Below are 16741 nucleotides of genomic sequence, written 5' to 3'. Positions count from 1 at the left end.
CATAGTAGCTCCGTGTGGAACTCATGCTCCCTGCTCAGGCTGTGGTCAGGAATGGCCTGCAACTGCATCTCACTGAACCCAGTACCCTCCCCTCTGCACTTCCTCAAACTCTGCTTACTGTCCTCTAATTTCTCAAATTTCTATTCCTGTGTGATTCAAGTTTCTCCCACCCGTTCACTGGTGCTTCCAACATGGTGACCACAAGGTCCGTGTCATATAATGCATGTGCCCCATTTCACACAGGACACCTAAGGCACCTACATTTAGTGGTGCATCTCATTCTTCACAACTCAAAACATTGTGTCTGTAAAATATGCACCAGTATGCCTGATACATCTGTCTTTGTGTAAAAATCCTCTTTCTTTTTGACAGGAGAAACCTAAAGCTGACCTCATTATGGGGAAATGATACAGTCCATTGAACATATGTCCTGAGAAACTTGAGATATGTTACAAAGTCCTCAGGCAGTTTTGCAGTTGAATTGCCAAGCCCTAACAACCATCTCTACATTTTTCCCACAAAGTGTTTCACGAAGTAGATGAATATGCTTTAGAAATCCCTAACCACTTCAGTTTATCTACCCAAATAGAGGAGGCGGAGGATGGGGGGGGGTGGTTCATAGCCCATGACTGGTGATGAAGGACTGTCCATGGGGTTAGGGTTAGCGGTTCAGGGTAAGGGTTAGGGTTAGGGTTAGATTAGATGGTTAGATTTAAAGGGTTAGGATTACGGTGAAGGTTAGGTTTAGGGTTTAGGGGCTAGGGTTGGGGTGATGGTTAAGGTTAGGGTAGGGCTTAGGTGTTAGTGTTAGTATCAGCATTAGCTTCAGGGTTAGGGTCACGGTCAGGGTAGTGTCAGGGTCAGGGGATAGGGGTTAGGATTTAGGTTTTATTGTTTAGAGTTTAGGTTTTAGGTTTTGGGGTAAGGATTAGGTTTTCGTGGTTATGTGTTAGTGGTTAGGTTTTAGGGTTACGGTCAGGGTCAGTGTTTGGTTTAGGTTGGTGTTTAGGATTTATGGTTTAGGTATTAGGGTTAGATTTTAGTGTTCATGTCTAGTGTTTAAGTTTATTGTTACAGGTAGGATTTGGATTAGGATTTGGGGTTTAGGGTTCAGCATTTCAGTGTAGGGTTTAGGGTTAGTATTATTGTTGCGGATGGTGTTAGGGTAGGTTAGTGCCATGATGGGTTAGGGATAGGTATTTGGGCTAGGATTAAGGTTTGGTTTTGGGTTAGGGTTAGGGTTAGTAGTTAGGATAAGGCCCTAGGTCATTGCAGGGGCTGAACCACAGCATTGCAATTGTCTCCCCAAAGGGCTGAGGTGAGGTTCCAAGGTCGGTTGCCTATCAGGATTAGTCTTTTACTTCCAACCAGACAACTCTATGGGAGAGTGGTCTGGCAGGCCTCAGGAATATCCTCAGGCAGCTGCAGCCAGGTTTTGGAAATGACATGGTGATGTTCCAGGTTGTAAGCCGAGTGATCCTGCACCACTTCTGGACCCCAGGGCGTGGTGTTGTCAGACTTTGTTATTGGGTCCGCATGGGTAGAGAGCCTTAACTAGGGTTATAGTTTGTTTCAGGGATGTCGCCAGGGTGTAAGCGACTCTAGTTTCATGATCTCTCTGTAGGACTGAATTGAGGACCCATGTGACGGTGCTTTTCAACTGTAGGGTTAGGGTTGAGATAGTGTTAGGATTCGGTTGAGGGTTCTGTTTAGGTTTAGGCATAGGTTTAGGGGTACGTTCCAGGAGACACTAGGCACTGAAACCAGAGCAGTGCAGTTGTTTCCCCAAAAGACTAATTTGAAGGAACAATGGATGGTGCCGATTAGGATTAGTCTTTGAATTCCAAGGCTAGACAACTGTATGGGCCACTAGTCGGGTAGGCCTCTGGAAATCTCTCTGGAGCTTCAACTGGTCCTTCAAAAGGACATAGTATATTACATGTCCTATGCGGAGTTATGCTGCACCGCTTTTGTTCCCCAGGCATGTGGTGTTGTCATACGTTGTTATTGGGTCTAGTAGCGAGAGAGCCTTATCTAGGGTTAGGGTTCTGTCCGGTGACATTTCCAGCTCCAAGCGAAACCAGTCTCGTCATCTCCCTCGAGGTCTGAAGTGAGAGCCAATATGACGATGCGGAGCAATTGTAGGGTTTGGGTCGAGTTAGGTTCGGTTTCAGTTGAGGTTTCTGATGAGGGTTAGAAGTAATGTTCGGGGTTTGTTCCCAGGAGGTTCAAGGCGCTAAACACATAGCAGTGCACTTGTCTCCCTGAAGGGCTGAGTTGAGGGCACAAGGGAGGGTGCTGGTCAGGGTTTGTCTTTGGGTTCCAAGACCAGACAACTCTATGGGCCACTGGTCGGTTAGGCGTCAGGAATACTTTTGAGCACCTGAAGCCCAACCTTGGAAACAACATGGTGATGTTCCAGGTTCTATGTGGAGTGATCCTGCACCACTTCTGGACCCCAGGCGCGTGGTGTTGTCAGATTTTGGTATTCGGTCCCATGGGAAGAGAGCTTTAGCTAGGGTTAGGGTTTGGTCCAGGGACGTCACCAGAGCTGAAGCAACTCCCGTCTCATGATCTTCCTCGAGGTCTGAAGTGAGGGCCTGGGTGATGGTACGGGTTAAGTGTACAGTTAGGTTTCGAGACTGGGTTAGGTTTTGGTTGGCGGTTCTGGTTGGGGTTAGGGTTACGGTTAGGTCCCAAGAGGCTCCAGGCACTGAACTTACAGCAGTGTGGTTGTCTACCCAACGGGCTGAGTTGAGGGCTCAAGGGAGGGTGCTGGTCAGGATTAGTCTTTGGGTTCCTATGCCAGATATATCTATGGGCCACTTGTTGGGTAGACATCAGGATTCCTCTCAGATAGCTGCAACCGGGTTTTGAAAACGACATGGTGATGATCCAGATTATATGTTGAGTGATTCTGCACCATTTCTGCACCCCAGGCACTTGGTGTTGCCAGACTTTGGTATGGGGTCCCCATTGGGAAAGAATGTTAGCTTGTGATAGGTTTCGGTCTAGGGACGTTGCCAGGGCCAAAGCCACTCCAGTCTTGTGATCTCCCTCGAGGGCTGAAGTGAGGGCCCATGAGACGGTGCGGCTCAACTGTAGGGTTAGTTTTTGAAATAGGGTTAGGTTTTGGTTGAGAGTTCTGGTTAGTGTTAGGTCCCAACAGGCTCCAGGCTCTGAATCCACAGCAGTGCAGTTGACTCCCCGAAGGGCTGAATTGAGGGCACAAGGGAGGGTGCCCTAAGGATGAGTCTTTGGATTCCAATGCCAGACAATGCTGTGGGCCAGTGTTCGGGTAGGCCTCAGGAATACTCTTGAACAGCTGCCACCAGGCCTTGGAAATGACATGGTGATGTTCCAGATCCTATGCTGAGTGATCCTGCACCGCTTCTGGACCATAGGCACGTGGTGTTGTCAGTTTGGTATTGGGTCCTTATGGGGAGAGAGCCTTAACTAGGGATAAGGTTCGGTCCAGAGACAACGCCAGGGCCCAAGCGACTCCAGTCTCATGATCTTTCTCGAGGGCTGAATTCAGGGTCCATGCAACGGTGTGAGTCATGGGTTTGGGTTCGAGATACCGTTAGGTTTCTCTTGAGGGTGCTGGTTAGGGTTAGGGTTAGGGTTAGGTCCCAGGATTCTCCCTGCGCTGAACCCACAGCAGTGCAGATGTCTCCCTGCAAGGCTGAGTTGAGGGCACAAGGGAGGGTGCCGCTCAGGATTAGTCTTTGGGTCCCAGGCCATACAATTCTATGGATCACTCGTGAGTTAGGACTCAGGAATTCTCTTGTGCACCTGTACTCAGGCCTTGGAAATGACTTGGTGATGTTCCAGTTTCTATGCTGAATGATCCTACATTGCTTCTGGACCCCAAGCACGTGGTGTTGCGAGACTTTGGTGGGTCCCAATGGGGGGAGAGCCCTAGCTAGGGTTAGGGTTTGGTCCAGGGATGTCCCCAGATGCAAAGTGACTCAAGTGTCGTGATCTCCCTCGAGGGTGCAAGTGAGGGCCCATGTGACGGTGCGGGTCAAGTGTAGCATTAGGTTTCGGTTGAGGGTTCTGGTTAGGGGTGGGGTTAGGTCCCAGGAAGCTCCTGGCTCTGAGTCCACAGCAGTGCAGTTGTCTCCCTGAAGGGCTGAGTTGAAGGCACATGGGAGGATGCCGGTCATTTTTAGTATTTCCGTTCCATTTCCAGACAACTGTATGGGCCATTGGTTGTGTAGGCCTCAGCAATCATTTCAGAAAGCTGCAGCCGGGCCTGAGAAACGACATGCTGAGGTTCCAGGTTCTATCCGGAATGATCCTGCACTGCTCTGGACCCCAGGCTTGTGGTGTTGTCAGACTTTGGTTTTGGGTGCCCATGGGTAAGAGCCTTAGCTAGAGTATGGTTCCATCCAGGGTTGTCGCCAGGCTGAAACAACACCACTGTTGTGAATTCAATGGAGGGCTGATGTGTGGCTGTGAGTCTGCTATAGAGTTAGTGTGCTAGGTACGGTTAGGCTTAGGGTGAGGGTTATGTTTCAGTTCACCCTTAGTGTTAGGTCCCAGGTGAGTGAAGGCAGTGACTCTACAGCAAAGCAGTTGTCTTCCTGAAGGCCTGAGTGCAGTACAGAAGGGAGGGTTTTCGTTAGCATTAATCTTTGGGTTCCAAAGCAGACAAACATATGGCCCACCCTTTGGGTAGGCCTCAGGATTCTTCTCGTGCAGCTGCTATCGTGCTTTGCATATGACATGGTGATATTCCACGTTTCATGCCTAGTATTTATGCACCGATTCTTGATCCCATGTATGTGCTGATGTCAGACTTTGTAAATGAGTCCCTATGTGGATAGACACTTAGCTAGGGTCAGGGTTCATTATAGGGAAGTCACCAAGTCTGAAGCGACACCAGTGTTTTGAATTCCATGGAGTGCTGAAGTGAGGGCACATGTGCGGCTGTGAATCTGGTTTAGAGTTAGTGTGCTAGATAGGGTTAGGGGTAGGGTGAAGGTTATGGTTTAGGGTTATGATTAGGGTTAGGGTCAGGTCTCAGGAGGCTCTAGGCACTGAACCCACAACAGTGGTGTTATCTCCACGAAGGGGTGAGTGGTGTCCCCAAGGGAGGGTGTCCGTCAGGACTAGTCTTTGGGTTCCAAGGCCAGACAAATGTAAGGGTCACCCTTCGGGTAGGCCTCAGTATTCATCTCATGCAGCTGCAGTTGAGCTTTTGAAATGAGATAGCGATGTTCCACATTCCATGTTGAGTATTTCTGTACAGATTCTTGAAACCGTGTGCATGCTGTTGTCAGACTTGGAATTGGGTCCTGACGGGGAGAGAGCCTTACCTAGGGTTTGTGTTAGGTCCAGGGAAGTCAGCAGGAGTGAATCGACTCCAGTTTCGTGATCTCCCTCGAGGACTGAATTGAGGGCCCATGCGACAGTTCGGGTCAAGTGTAGGATTTGCGTTAATGTTAGGGTTAGGTGTAGGGTGAGGGTTATGGTTAGGGTTACGTTAGGGCTAGGGTTAGGTCCCAGGAGTCTCTAGGCACTGACCCCACTGCAGAGCAGTTGTCTCCCCGATGGGCTGAGTGGGGTACACAAAGGAAGGTGCCAGTCAGGATTAGTCTTTGATTTCCAATGCCAAACAAATATTTGGCAAGCTTCATATAGGCCTCAGGAATCCTCTCGTTCAGCTGCAGTTCCTCTTTGAAAATGACTTAGTGAAGTTCCACGTTCCATGTCGAGTATTTCTGCACCGATATTCGAACCCATGTGCGTGCTCTTGACAGACTTTGGAATTGGGTCCCCATGGGGACATAGCCTCAGTTAGGGTTAGGTTTCGGTCCAGGGGCGTCACCATGGCAGAAGCTATAGCAGTGTTGTAAATTCCATGGGGGGCTTAAGTGAGGGTATGTGCGTGGCTATGGGTCTGGTGTAGCTTATCGAGGTTGATAGGGTTAGGTGTAGGGTAAGAATTATGTTTAGGATTAGGGTTAGGTTTAGGTCCCTGAAGACTCCGGACACTAATCCCACAGCACAGCTGGTGTTAACCTGAGGGGCTGAGTGGAGTACACAAGAGAGGGTGCCGGTCAGGATTAGCCTTTGACTTCCAAGGCCAGAGAAATGGTTGTGTCACCCTTCGTGTAGGACTCAGGAAGCCTCTCATGCAGCTGCAGTCGCGCTTTGGAAATGACATGGTGATGTTCCACGTTCCATGCCAAGTATTTCTGCACAGATTCTTGAGCCCGTGTGTGTACTGTTGTCAGACTTTGGAATTGGGTCCCCGAGCCTTAGCTAGCATTAGGATTTGGTCCAGGGAGGTCACCAGGCCCGAAGCAACTCCAGTTTCGTGATCCCTCGAGGGCTGAATTGAGGGCACATGCAAGGGTGTGGTTCAATGTAGGGTAGGGTTAGATATAGGGGTAGGTGTAGGGTGAGGGTAATTGTTAGGGGTACAGTTAGGGTTATGGTTTGGAAATAACATGGTGATGATATATATTCCATGCCAAGTATTTCTACACCTGTTGTCAAACCCTTGTGTGTGCTATTGTCAGATTTTGGATTTGTTTCCCCATGGGAGAGACACTTAGATAGGTTTAGGGTTTGGTCCAGGAATGTCACCAGGGCCAAAGCAACTCCAGTGTTGTGAATTCCATGGAGCTCTGAAGTCAGGGCACATGCGCAGCTGTGGGTCTGGTGTAGACTTAATGAGATAGATAGGGTTCAGTGTAGGGTGATATATATGGTTAGGGTTACTGTTAGGTTTAGTTTTAGGTTCCATGACACTCCAGACACTGACCCCAAACAGAGAAGGTGTCAACCTGAAGAGGTGAGTGTAGTACACAAGGGAGGGTGCCCGTCAGTCTTCGTATTTGGGTTCCAAGACCAAACAAATGTATGGGCCACCCTTTGGGTAGGCCTCAGGATTCCTCCCGTGCAGCTGCAGTCGCGCTTTGGAAGTGACATGGTGATATTCCAAGTTCCATGCCAACTATTTCTGGACCAATTCTTGAACCAGTGTGAGAGCTGTCAGACATTGGAACTGGGTCCCAATACATACAGAGCCATAGCTAGGGTTAGAGTTCATTCCAGCGGTGTGGCTATGGCCGAAGAGACTCCAGTCTCGTGATCTCACTGCAGGGCTGAATTGAGCGCCCATGCGAGTGTGCGGGTCAAGTGTAGTGTTTGGGTTAGAGATAGGGTTAGGTGTAGGTTGAAGTTTACGATTAGGGTTATGATTAGGGTTAGGGTTGGGTCCTAACCCAGCAAGCTCCAGGCACTGAACGCACAGCAGAACAATTGTCTCCCCGAAGGGCTGAGTGTAGGATACAAGGGAGGGTGCCTGTTAGGATTAGCCTTTGGGTTCAAAGGCCAGGCAAATGTATGGGCCACCCTTTGGGTAGGCCTCTGGAATCCTCTTGTGCAACTGCAGTCGTGCTTTTGAAATGACATGGTTATGTTCCACGTTCCATGCTGAGTATTTTTGCACCGATTCTTGAACCCTTGTGGGTGCTGTTGTCAGGTTTTAGAATTGGGTCACCATGGGGAAAAAGCCTTAGCTAGGGTTAGGGTTCAGTCTAATGAAGTCAACAGGGCTGAAGCGACTCCAGTCTCATGATCTCCCTCGAGGGCTGTGTTGAGGGCCCTAGAGAAGGTGGGGGTCAAGTATAGGGTTCAATTAGAAATAGGGTTAGGTGTAAGTTGAAGGTTATGTTTAGGGTTATGGTTAGGGTTAGTTTTAGGTCCCAGGAGGCTCCAGGCACTGAACTCACAACAGTGCAGTTGTCTCTCCGAAGGGATGAATGGAGTACATAAGGGAGCGTGCCAGTCATTATCAGTTCATAGGATCCAAGGCCAGAGAGATGTTTGGGCCACCCTTGGAATAGGCCTCAGGAATCCTGTCGTGCAGCTGCAATCACACTTTGCAAAAGACATGGTGATGTTCCATGTTCCATGCCGAGTATTGTTGCACCGATTCTTGAACCCGTGTGCGTGCTGTTGTCAGACTTTTGAATTGGGTCCCCATGGGGATAGGCACTTAGCTAGGGTAAGAGTTCGGTACAGGGAATTGCTAAGGCCGAAGCGACACCAATGTTGTTAATTCCATGGAGGGCTGAAGTGAGGGCACATGTGCGGCTGTGGATCTGGTTTACTTTTCATGTGCTAGATAGGGTAGGTTGAGGGTTATGGTTAGGGTTATGTTTACGGTTAGTGTTAGGTCCCAGGAGGCTCTCCATCCATGTAGTTTCAAATGACAAGATTTTATTCTTCTTGATGGCTAAGTAATATTCCATGGTGTGTGTATGTATGTATGTGTATACACACACACGCACACACACACATGTACATACTATGTATGTATGTATGTATGTATGTATGTATGTATGTATGTATATATACCACGTCTTTATCCATTCATCCATCGATGGACATTTGGGCTTTTTCCATACTTTAGCTATTGTTGATAGTACTGCTATAAACTTTGGGGTTCATGTGTCCCTTCGAAGTAGCATGTCTGTATCCCTTGCATAAATACCTACTAGTGCACCTGTTGGGTTGTAGAACAGTCTTCTTTTTCATTTTTTGGGGAACCGACATACTGTTTTCCAGAGTGGCTGCACCAGCAGTGCCAGTCAGTGCACCAGTGCACCAGCAGTGCAAGAGTTCCTCTTTCTCCATTTCCTCGCCAACATCTGTTGTTGCCTGCGTTGTTAATGTTAGCCATTCTCACAGGGGTGAGGGTGTGTTTCATTGTGGTTTTAATTTGTATTTTCCTGATGATGAGTGATTTTGAGCATTTTTTCATTTGTCGGTTGGCCATCTGGATGTCTTCCTTGGAGGAGTGTTTGCTCGTGTCTTTGCCCATTTCTTCACTGGATTACTTGTTTTTTGGGTGTTGAGTTTGGTATGTTCTTTATAGATTTTGAATACTAATCCTTTATCTCATGTCATTTGCAAATATCTTCTCCCATTGTGTTGGTTGCCTTTTAGGTTTTCTGATTGTTTCCTTCTCTGTGCAGAAGATTTTTATTTTGATGAGGTCCTAATACTTCAGTTTTGCTTTTGTTTCCCTTGCCTCTGGAGATGTGTTGGTTAAGAAGATGTGGACGCCAACATTAAGAGGTTTTTGCCTGCTTTCCCCTTGAGGATTTTGATGGCTGCCTGTCTTACATTTAGGTCTTACATCCATTTTGAGTGTCTTTTTGTGTGACAAAGTGGTCCAGGCTCATTCTTCTGCATATCACTGTCCAGTTTTCCCAGCACACTTGATGAGGAGACTGTCTTTATTCCATTGGATCTTCTTTCTTTTGGTCAAAGATTAGTTGGCCATACATCTGTGGGTCCAATTCTGTGCTCCTGTTCTGTTCCATTGATCTGAGTGCCTGTTCTTGTGCCAGTACCGTACTGTCTTGATGATTACAGCTTCGTAATACAGCTGGAAGTCCAGGATTGTGATACCTCCTACTTAGGTTTTCATTTTCAAGATTGATTTGGCTATTCGGGGTCTTTTCTGGTTCCATACAAATTGAAGGATTGTTTGTTGTAACTCTGTGGAGAATGCTGGTGTTATTCGATAGGCATTGCGTTGAATATGTAGATTGCTTTGGGTACTATTGACATTTTAACAATATTTGTTCTCCCTATCCAGGCGCATGGAATGTTTTTCGTTTTTCTGTGTTTGTCATCTTCAATTTCTTTCATAATCTTTCTATAGATTTCAGTGTATAGACTTGTCACCTCTTTGGTTAGATTTATTCCTAGGTATTTTATGGGTTTTGGTGCAATTGTAAACGGGATCGATTCTGTGATTTCCCTTTCTGTTGCTTTTTTGTGTACAAGAATGCAACTAATTTCTGTGCATTAATTTTATACCCTGCCACTTTGCTGAATTCATGGATCATTTAACAGTTTTTTGGTGGAATCCTTTTATCAAGAAAGGATGCTGTATTTTGTCAAATGCTTTCTCTGCATCTATTGAGTGCATCATGTGGTTCTTGTCCTTATTTTATTGATGTGATGAATCACATTGATTATTTTGTGGGTATCGATCCAGCCTTGCATTCCAGGTTAAATCCCACTTGGTCGTGGTGAATAAAGTTTAAATGTATCATTGGATCTGGTTGGCTAATATCTTGTGGAAGATTTTGCATCAATGTTCATCATGAAAATTGGTCTATACTTCTACTTTTTAGTGGGATCTTTGTCTAGTTTTGGAATCCAGGTAATGCCAACTCATAGGAAGAGTTTGGATGTTTCCTTCCATTTCTATTTTTGGGACAGCTTCAAGAGTACAGGTGTTAACTCTTCCTTAAATGTTTGGTAGAATTCCCCTGGAGAGCCATCTGGCCCTGGGCTCTTGTTTTTTTGGGAGATTTTTGATTACTAATTCAATTCTTTAATGGTTATGGGTCTGTTCAAATTTTCTATTTCTTCCTCTTTCAGTTTTCATAGTTTGTATATTTCTAGGAATTTGTCCATTTCTTCCAGATTGTCCATTTTATTGGTATATAATTACTGATAATATTCCCTTATTCTTTTTTGTATTTCTGCTGTGTTGGCTGTGATCTCTCCTCTTTCATTCTTGATTTTATTTATTTGGGTACTTTCCTTATTCTTTTTGATCCAACTGGCTGGTGGTTTATCAATTTTATTAATTATTTCAAAGAACTAGCTTCTGGTTAGATTGATCTCTTCTACTGTTTGTGTGTGTGTGTGTGGGGGGGTTGTTGTTTGTTTTTGTTTTTGTTTTCAGTTTTGAAAGCATTGATTTTTGCTGTAATCTTTATCATTTCTTGTCTTCTGCTGGATTTGGATTTTATTTGATGATCTTTTTTCCATTACTTTAAGGTATAAGCTTATGTATCTGAGACTTTTCTTCCCTCTTTAGGAAGGCCTGGATTGCTAAACTTCCGCTTATGACTAACTTTGCTGCATCCCAGAGGTTTTGGACTGTGGTGTTATCAGTTTTATTGGCTTCCATGTACTTTTTAATTTTCCCTTTAACTTCTTGGTTCACCCATTCATTCTTTTTTTTTTTAATTTTCGTTTTTATTATTTACAATTTACATCCAAATTAGTTACCGTATAGTGCAACAGTTATTTCATGAGTAGATTCCTTAGTGCCCCTTACCCATTTAGTGCATTCCCCCCACCACCACCCCTCCAGTAACCCACTGTTTGTTCTCCATATTTATGTGTGCACTTCTTTTGTACACCTCCCTGTTTTTATTTTTGTTTCCCTTCCATTATATGTTCATCTATTTTGTGTCTCAAAGACCTCCTATGAGTGAAGTCATATGATATTTGTCTTTCTCTGACTACTAATTTCACTTAGCATAATACCCTCTAGTTCCACCCATGTAGTTGAAAATGGCAAGATTTCATTCTTTTTGATTGCTGAGTAATACTCCATCACACACACACACACACACACACACACACACACACACACCACATCTTCTTTATCCATTCATCCATCAATGGACATTTGGGCTTTTTCCATACTTTGGCTATTGTTGATCATGGTGCTATAATCATGGGGGTGCATGTGTCCCTTCAAAACAGCACACCTGTATCCCTTAGATAAGTGCCTAGTATTGCAATTGCTGTGTCATAGGATAGTTCTCTTTTTAGCTTTTTGAGGAGCCTCCGTACTGTATTCCAGAGTGGCTGCAGCAGCTTGCATTCCACTATTCATTGTTCCGTAGGATGTTCTTCAGTCTACAAGTATTTGTTATCTTTCCAAATTTTTTCTTGTGGTTGATTTAGAGTTTCATAGCATTGGGGTCTGAAACTGTGCACAGTATGATCTCTATCTTTTTTACTTGTTAAGTACAAGTAAACATAAAATTATTTATGTTTATTTATTTTAGAGAGAGAGAGAGACAGGGGCAGAGAGAGAGGGAGACACAGAATCCAAAGCAGGCCTCAGGCTCTGAGCTGTCAGCACAGAGTCCGACACAGGGCTCAAACTCACAAACCATGAGATGACGACCTGAGCTGAAGTCAGATGCTTAACTGACTGAGCCTCCCAGGCACCCACTTTAATGAAATTTTAAATGACACCGTTCAAAGTGCACTTGCTACCTTGCAAACTCAGAGAGAGAGAAAGAAATGTGAAGAATCAGGAAGTGGTTAAGAGTTGGCTGCTGAGTTTTACCGTAATTTGGCTTTGGAGGGTTTTTGTTCATTGGGTGAAGTGAGCACAGCATATTTGCCTGCCATTTACCATAGTAGACAGTTGGCCTCTGGGAGCCAAAACTCTTTCTGACCAATGAGCTGGAATTTTACTAGGACCGCCAAGATGAGATTTGCTATTTCAAGGACCAGGAGTTATCTTTTATTTTCACAACTCGGTAATTATCACATCATTCAACTCTGCCTTCCAAGATATGTAGAAAATACCCAAATATAGTTGAGAGAGAAAGGGTGATAGCCAAAGTGTATAATCCTTTCCCTTTAAAAAAATATGTTTAAATTATGCTTTATGATTTTTTCAAATTTTAGTGAGAGTGCATGCAAGTGGGGGAGAGGGGCAGAGGGAAAGAGAGAGAATCTTAAGCAGGATTCACACTCAGTGTGGAGCCCAACACAGGTCTGGATCACATGATCCTACAATCATGACCTGACACAAAATCAAGAATCTGATGCTCAACTGACTGAGCCACTCAGGTGCTCAATAGTCTCTTTCTCTCTGAATGCTGAATAGTAAATTTTCAACGTGAATGGGGGATAAACAGGCATACATACATACATACATACATACATACATACATACATACGTATACCACTAAGAAAGCCATGAGTTGTTGGACATGAACTGTTTTCCATCATCTTTGTCTTCTAGTTATATTCATGCTTCAAAGTGTTTGTTGATTGCAATGCACGATCTTGCTGTGTGAGGTACAAATTGTTGTGTGATCAGTTTTCTGTGAAAATCTTTCCTCATATCTGTCTTAACCACAAGGTGCAAATGTTGAATTCGAGGATGTAGAGCTAAGAGCCTTGAGGTCCAATAACTGTCAACTAGAATTTATATTTTCTGTTGGGGAGAGATCCCCATATTATGGCAATGACTTTGCATTGGTAAGGGAAAGAATACTTTCATGCCTTCATGGTCCTTGCGCTTTTTGTGTCTCACCAAAATCAAGACTCAGATCTGTGCACGTTTATCAAGAAAACACCTTTTTTTTTTTCCAGAAAATAAAAACGCCCTGGAAGACAAGTGTAATGCATTGAGGTCTGTGAAAGCCACAAAGGATGCAAAAGTCAAACAGCTGAAAGAGAAAGCACATAACCTGGAAGAATTCTATGAACAAAGAAAAGTGCCTACAAAAAAGTAAGATGGGGGCGCTTGGGTGGCTCAGTCGGTAGAACGTCCAAATTCGGCTCAGGTCATGTTCTCATGGTCCATGAGTTCAAGCCCCATGTCGGGCTCTGTGTTGACAGTTCAGAGCCTGGAGCTTGCTTTGGATTCTATATCTTCCTCTGGCCCTACCCAACTCGCACTCTGTCTCTATCAAAAAATGAATAAACGTTAAAAAATATTTAGAAAAGATGTTCACATGAGAACTGTCACAAGGACCGGATTGTATGGGAGAACATGGAAGCCAGTAGAGATTATTGTATTTCTTTTGGAACTGGGTCCAGAGTATTTTTGCCCAATGCATTCAGTAGAATTGGACCTTCCCTTCCTACCTTGCTTTCCGTAACGTAACCTGCATTTGCCTTTCTCCTAAGTGCTTGCCACACATTGTGTCATGTTTTGGGGGCGGAAGAGGGAAGGTACCATCATTAATCACTTTAATACCTGGATCCACCTACACTGGCCTATAGGTTTCAGTCGCATCACACTGTTTTGTCACCCAGCAATTAGGTCATTTTTGTTCAGGACCAGACATGGGTAAAAAATGTGTGGGGAAAAAAATGAATTATCTTGTTGCAGAAACAATGGAAGTTGCTTTCTGGAATGTGGGTAGGGGAACCAGCATCACTGCATCCATTCTGCTGGTGAGATTGTTCATTGCAGGCCCAATCCCTAAGAAAGTCAAGTTGTTTCCTGTCCCCTGATTTTTCAAGTGTAACTCTTCTGAGTCTTGGCCAAAGCCCGCAGCTTCACTAGGGCTCATCTTTGCTGGCCACCCCTGAACTACACTTGTTTACTTCTAAGTCTGTGCCCATAAAGTTGTTCAGCATCTTTGCCGTTCAAATGTATGCCACCCACATCAATGATGAGTCCTGGGGAGTTTGGGTCCAACTGCCAGGCTGGCTTTGTCCTGGGCTTCCTTCTTCTCCATCTTGGTCTTGTGTGTCTTCGTGGGGTTGTCAGATACTTGGTGCATTCAGGCACATGTTTCCTCCTTTGTACAGTATTTCCTTTTGTTCTCAGGAGGAGATGGGGGACTTTAGAGTCCCTCACTCATGTTGGAAAGTGAAGTCTTCTCTCCCCTGGAGACTCACCTTTATGTTCGTCCTTCCCACAGCTGGTGTTAGGGCTTGCTCTGTCTCACTGGCATCTTGTTTTTGTTAACTCGTAAGCTCTTTCTATGAGTGGGTACAGCACCCTGACCACCTCTCTGTCTTCAACCCCTTACAACAGAGCCACTACATTAAGCCACTCCAGCAAGCATTTGCCGAAGGACTGCCTGAGAGGCCAGAAGGAAATGTATGTGCCTTTCTCTGTCTAGTGCTTTTGTGTCATTTTCTAAGAGATTTTCAATTTTGCATGTGATTCTTGAGTACATCAAGTGTCAAGTTGAAACCATCTCAGTCAACACCACAAAGAAAATAGTCTGAGGGCAACACAGCCACCCAGCCTTGCCAAGCATTGCCTTCTGCTGCCTTCACTATCAATGGAATGAGTCTTGTTAAAGTAGATTTGGCTCCATGAAGTTGAGAATTTTCCACCTGAAATCTCTTTCCTGGAAGTAAACCCAGACTGTGTGACAGTTCATATCAGGTTGTACGTCAGGAGATGATGTTGTTCTAAGAATGGCCTTTTGAAGATGGAGGCAGGGGTTGCAGTCCTGAACGCTAGCGATGTCTGGGAGTGAGCTGCAATGTTAGTGAAACCATATTCTGGAAGGTCGTCTTTCAGGTGATTGCCTGTGTCATGGTACAACTTTTGGACTGAGAATCAGGGCTCCCCATGGAGGTGTAAGACTAGTGATGATCCCCTGCTTCATCCTAATGGGTACAGTTGGTCAGATATGGTTTTTCACTCACTGATGAAATGAGTCTTCGCCATATCAAACAAAAGACCAACTCTGGGAAGGCACAAAGTACAATGTTATTTGATGACTTTATGATAAAGGAGAGGAAACAAGAGAACTAGAAAGACAGTTCCAATAGTAGAGACGTGGCAGCAGACAGAAGTTGAATTTTCTTGAACTTAAATGGAGTGTTCACTTCATTTCTCTGATTGGGTTGTCAGTCTGTGCATTTATGGGAGAAGTGGGGGAAAGGATATTTGCATAGGCCTTCAAGAGTGCTGGGAGGTAAAAAGGGAGAACCTCTGGACCTTGTTCCTGACTGTGTATGTATCTTTCCCATCTTAGGAAGCTGAAAACGACACTGTGAACTGGCGGCAAAGAAGAATCAGCTGGCAGCTGCAGGTAAAATTTGAAAATAGCTACAGAAGGGGCACCCGGGTGGCTCAGTCGTTTAAGCGTCCAACTTCAGCTCGGGTCATAATTTCACAGTCCGGGATTTCGAGCCCCGTGTCAGGCTCTGTGCTGACAGGTCAGAGCCTGGAGCCTGTTTCAGATTCTGTTACATCTCTCTCTGTCCCTCCCCCACTCATGCATGTGCTCACTCTCTCTCTGTCTCAAAAATAAACATTAGGGAAAAAAAAAGAAAATAGCTACAGAAGAAATAAACAAGTACAAGTGAGTTCAGCTAGTAATTACCAGGAGCTCATGAAACCGCTGTTATTTTTTGGTTTTTAATCTTTTTGCTATGTTTAAAGTCAACATATGCATAGAGTATTAACAGATAAAAAAGGTAAGTTTAGAAAGAATAAAACAACTAAGTTTCTAAACATTTGCAGATCTCAAGTAGTGGCCAGACTGTGTGGAAACTTTCTCCATGCTAACATTCCTCGGGGGTGGTGTCAATTGTCATCATCTGTAGGAAAGCAGTGTGTTGTACAATGAATCATACCCATCAACGTGGTAGTGCCATTTCATGGCCCTCGTCTTTGCAACCCTGGGAAACATGGGGAGGATATAAGTTATAGAAGAATAGAGCTTTATGCTAAAAGACACTTGTCACATGATGAGTTAGGGAAATATTAAAAATGGGAAGGAATTCTATGAACTCTGAACCCTAAGGCATGGAATAATGAGTAAGGAAAGGATGTAACAATAGCTTTGATCCTACTGTACATTGATAATCATGGGCAAAGTGTTTCATGTGTAAGAATAAATTGTATCGGGACAGATATGAGGTTTTTGGGAACGTGGGCAGCTTATTTAAAATCATACCCAATATTGGGCCTTATCTGACAAAAGCAATTGTAACTCACAGGCAACAAATTGAACAAACACGGGAACAGCTGCAGCAGGCAGAGCTCACCTTTAGATACCAGGTAACCTGAGTTCTGCCTGACATACTGAACCCTTAGCACCTCATGAAGGTGAGTGTAGTGGCCCTTGGAATCCCTAACCATGGGCTTTTCATTGTTGGCTTTTTCCGCTTGCAGTTCATGAGAAGAATGCTCAGGACAACTAGGTAAGTGTTTTGTTTACTCCTCTTTCTTTGG

General features: G+C 44.8%; 2 protein-coding genes across 5 annotated transcripts in view; one reads left to right on the top strand and one right to left on the bottom strand.

Moving 5' to 3' along the window:
• Nucleotides 1-16741, bottom strand: part of ANKRD45 (ankyrin repeat domain 45) — a 338931-nt gene that overhangs the window by 264413 nt on the left and 57777 nt on the right. The window lies entirely within an intron of this gene.
• Nucleotides 1-16741, top strand: part of LOC147572686 (uncharacterized) — a 199546-nt gene that overhangs the window by 179657 nt on the left and 3148 nt on the right. The window contains exons 3-6 of one of the 3 annotated variants that reach the window (XR_015246257.1): nucleotides 13180-13318; nucleotides 15537-15593; nucleotides 16507-16567; nucleotides 16682-16710. Coding sequence is in view for 1 of the 3 variants with exons in the window: in XM_086694320.1 (XP_086550446.1) it covers nucleotides 13180-13318; nucleotides 16507-16567; nucleotides 16682-16710 (229 nt within the window). In the remaining 2 variants the exon portion in view is untranslated. The remainder of the gene's footprint in view (nucleotides 1-13179; nucleotides 13319-15536; nucleotides 15594-16506; nucleotides 16568-16681; nucleotides 16711-16741) is intronic. The other 2 variants (XM_086694320.1, XR_015246260.1) reach the window with 2 other exon arrangements.

Source organism: Puma concolor, chromosome E4 (assembly GCF_028749965.1).
Source record: "Puma concolor isolate L17-30 chromosome E4, mPumCon1.1.hap2, whole genome shotgun sequence".
NCBI lineage: Eukaryota > Metazoa > Chordata > Mammalia > Carnivora > Felidae > Puma > Puma concolor.
The sequence above is the reverse complement of the archived record's forward strand: the minus strand, read 5'-3'. Positions and strand labels throughout refer to the sequence as shown.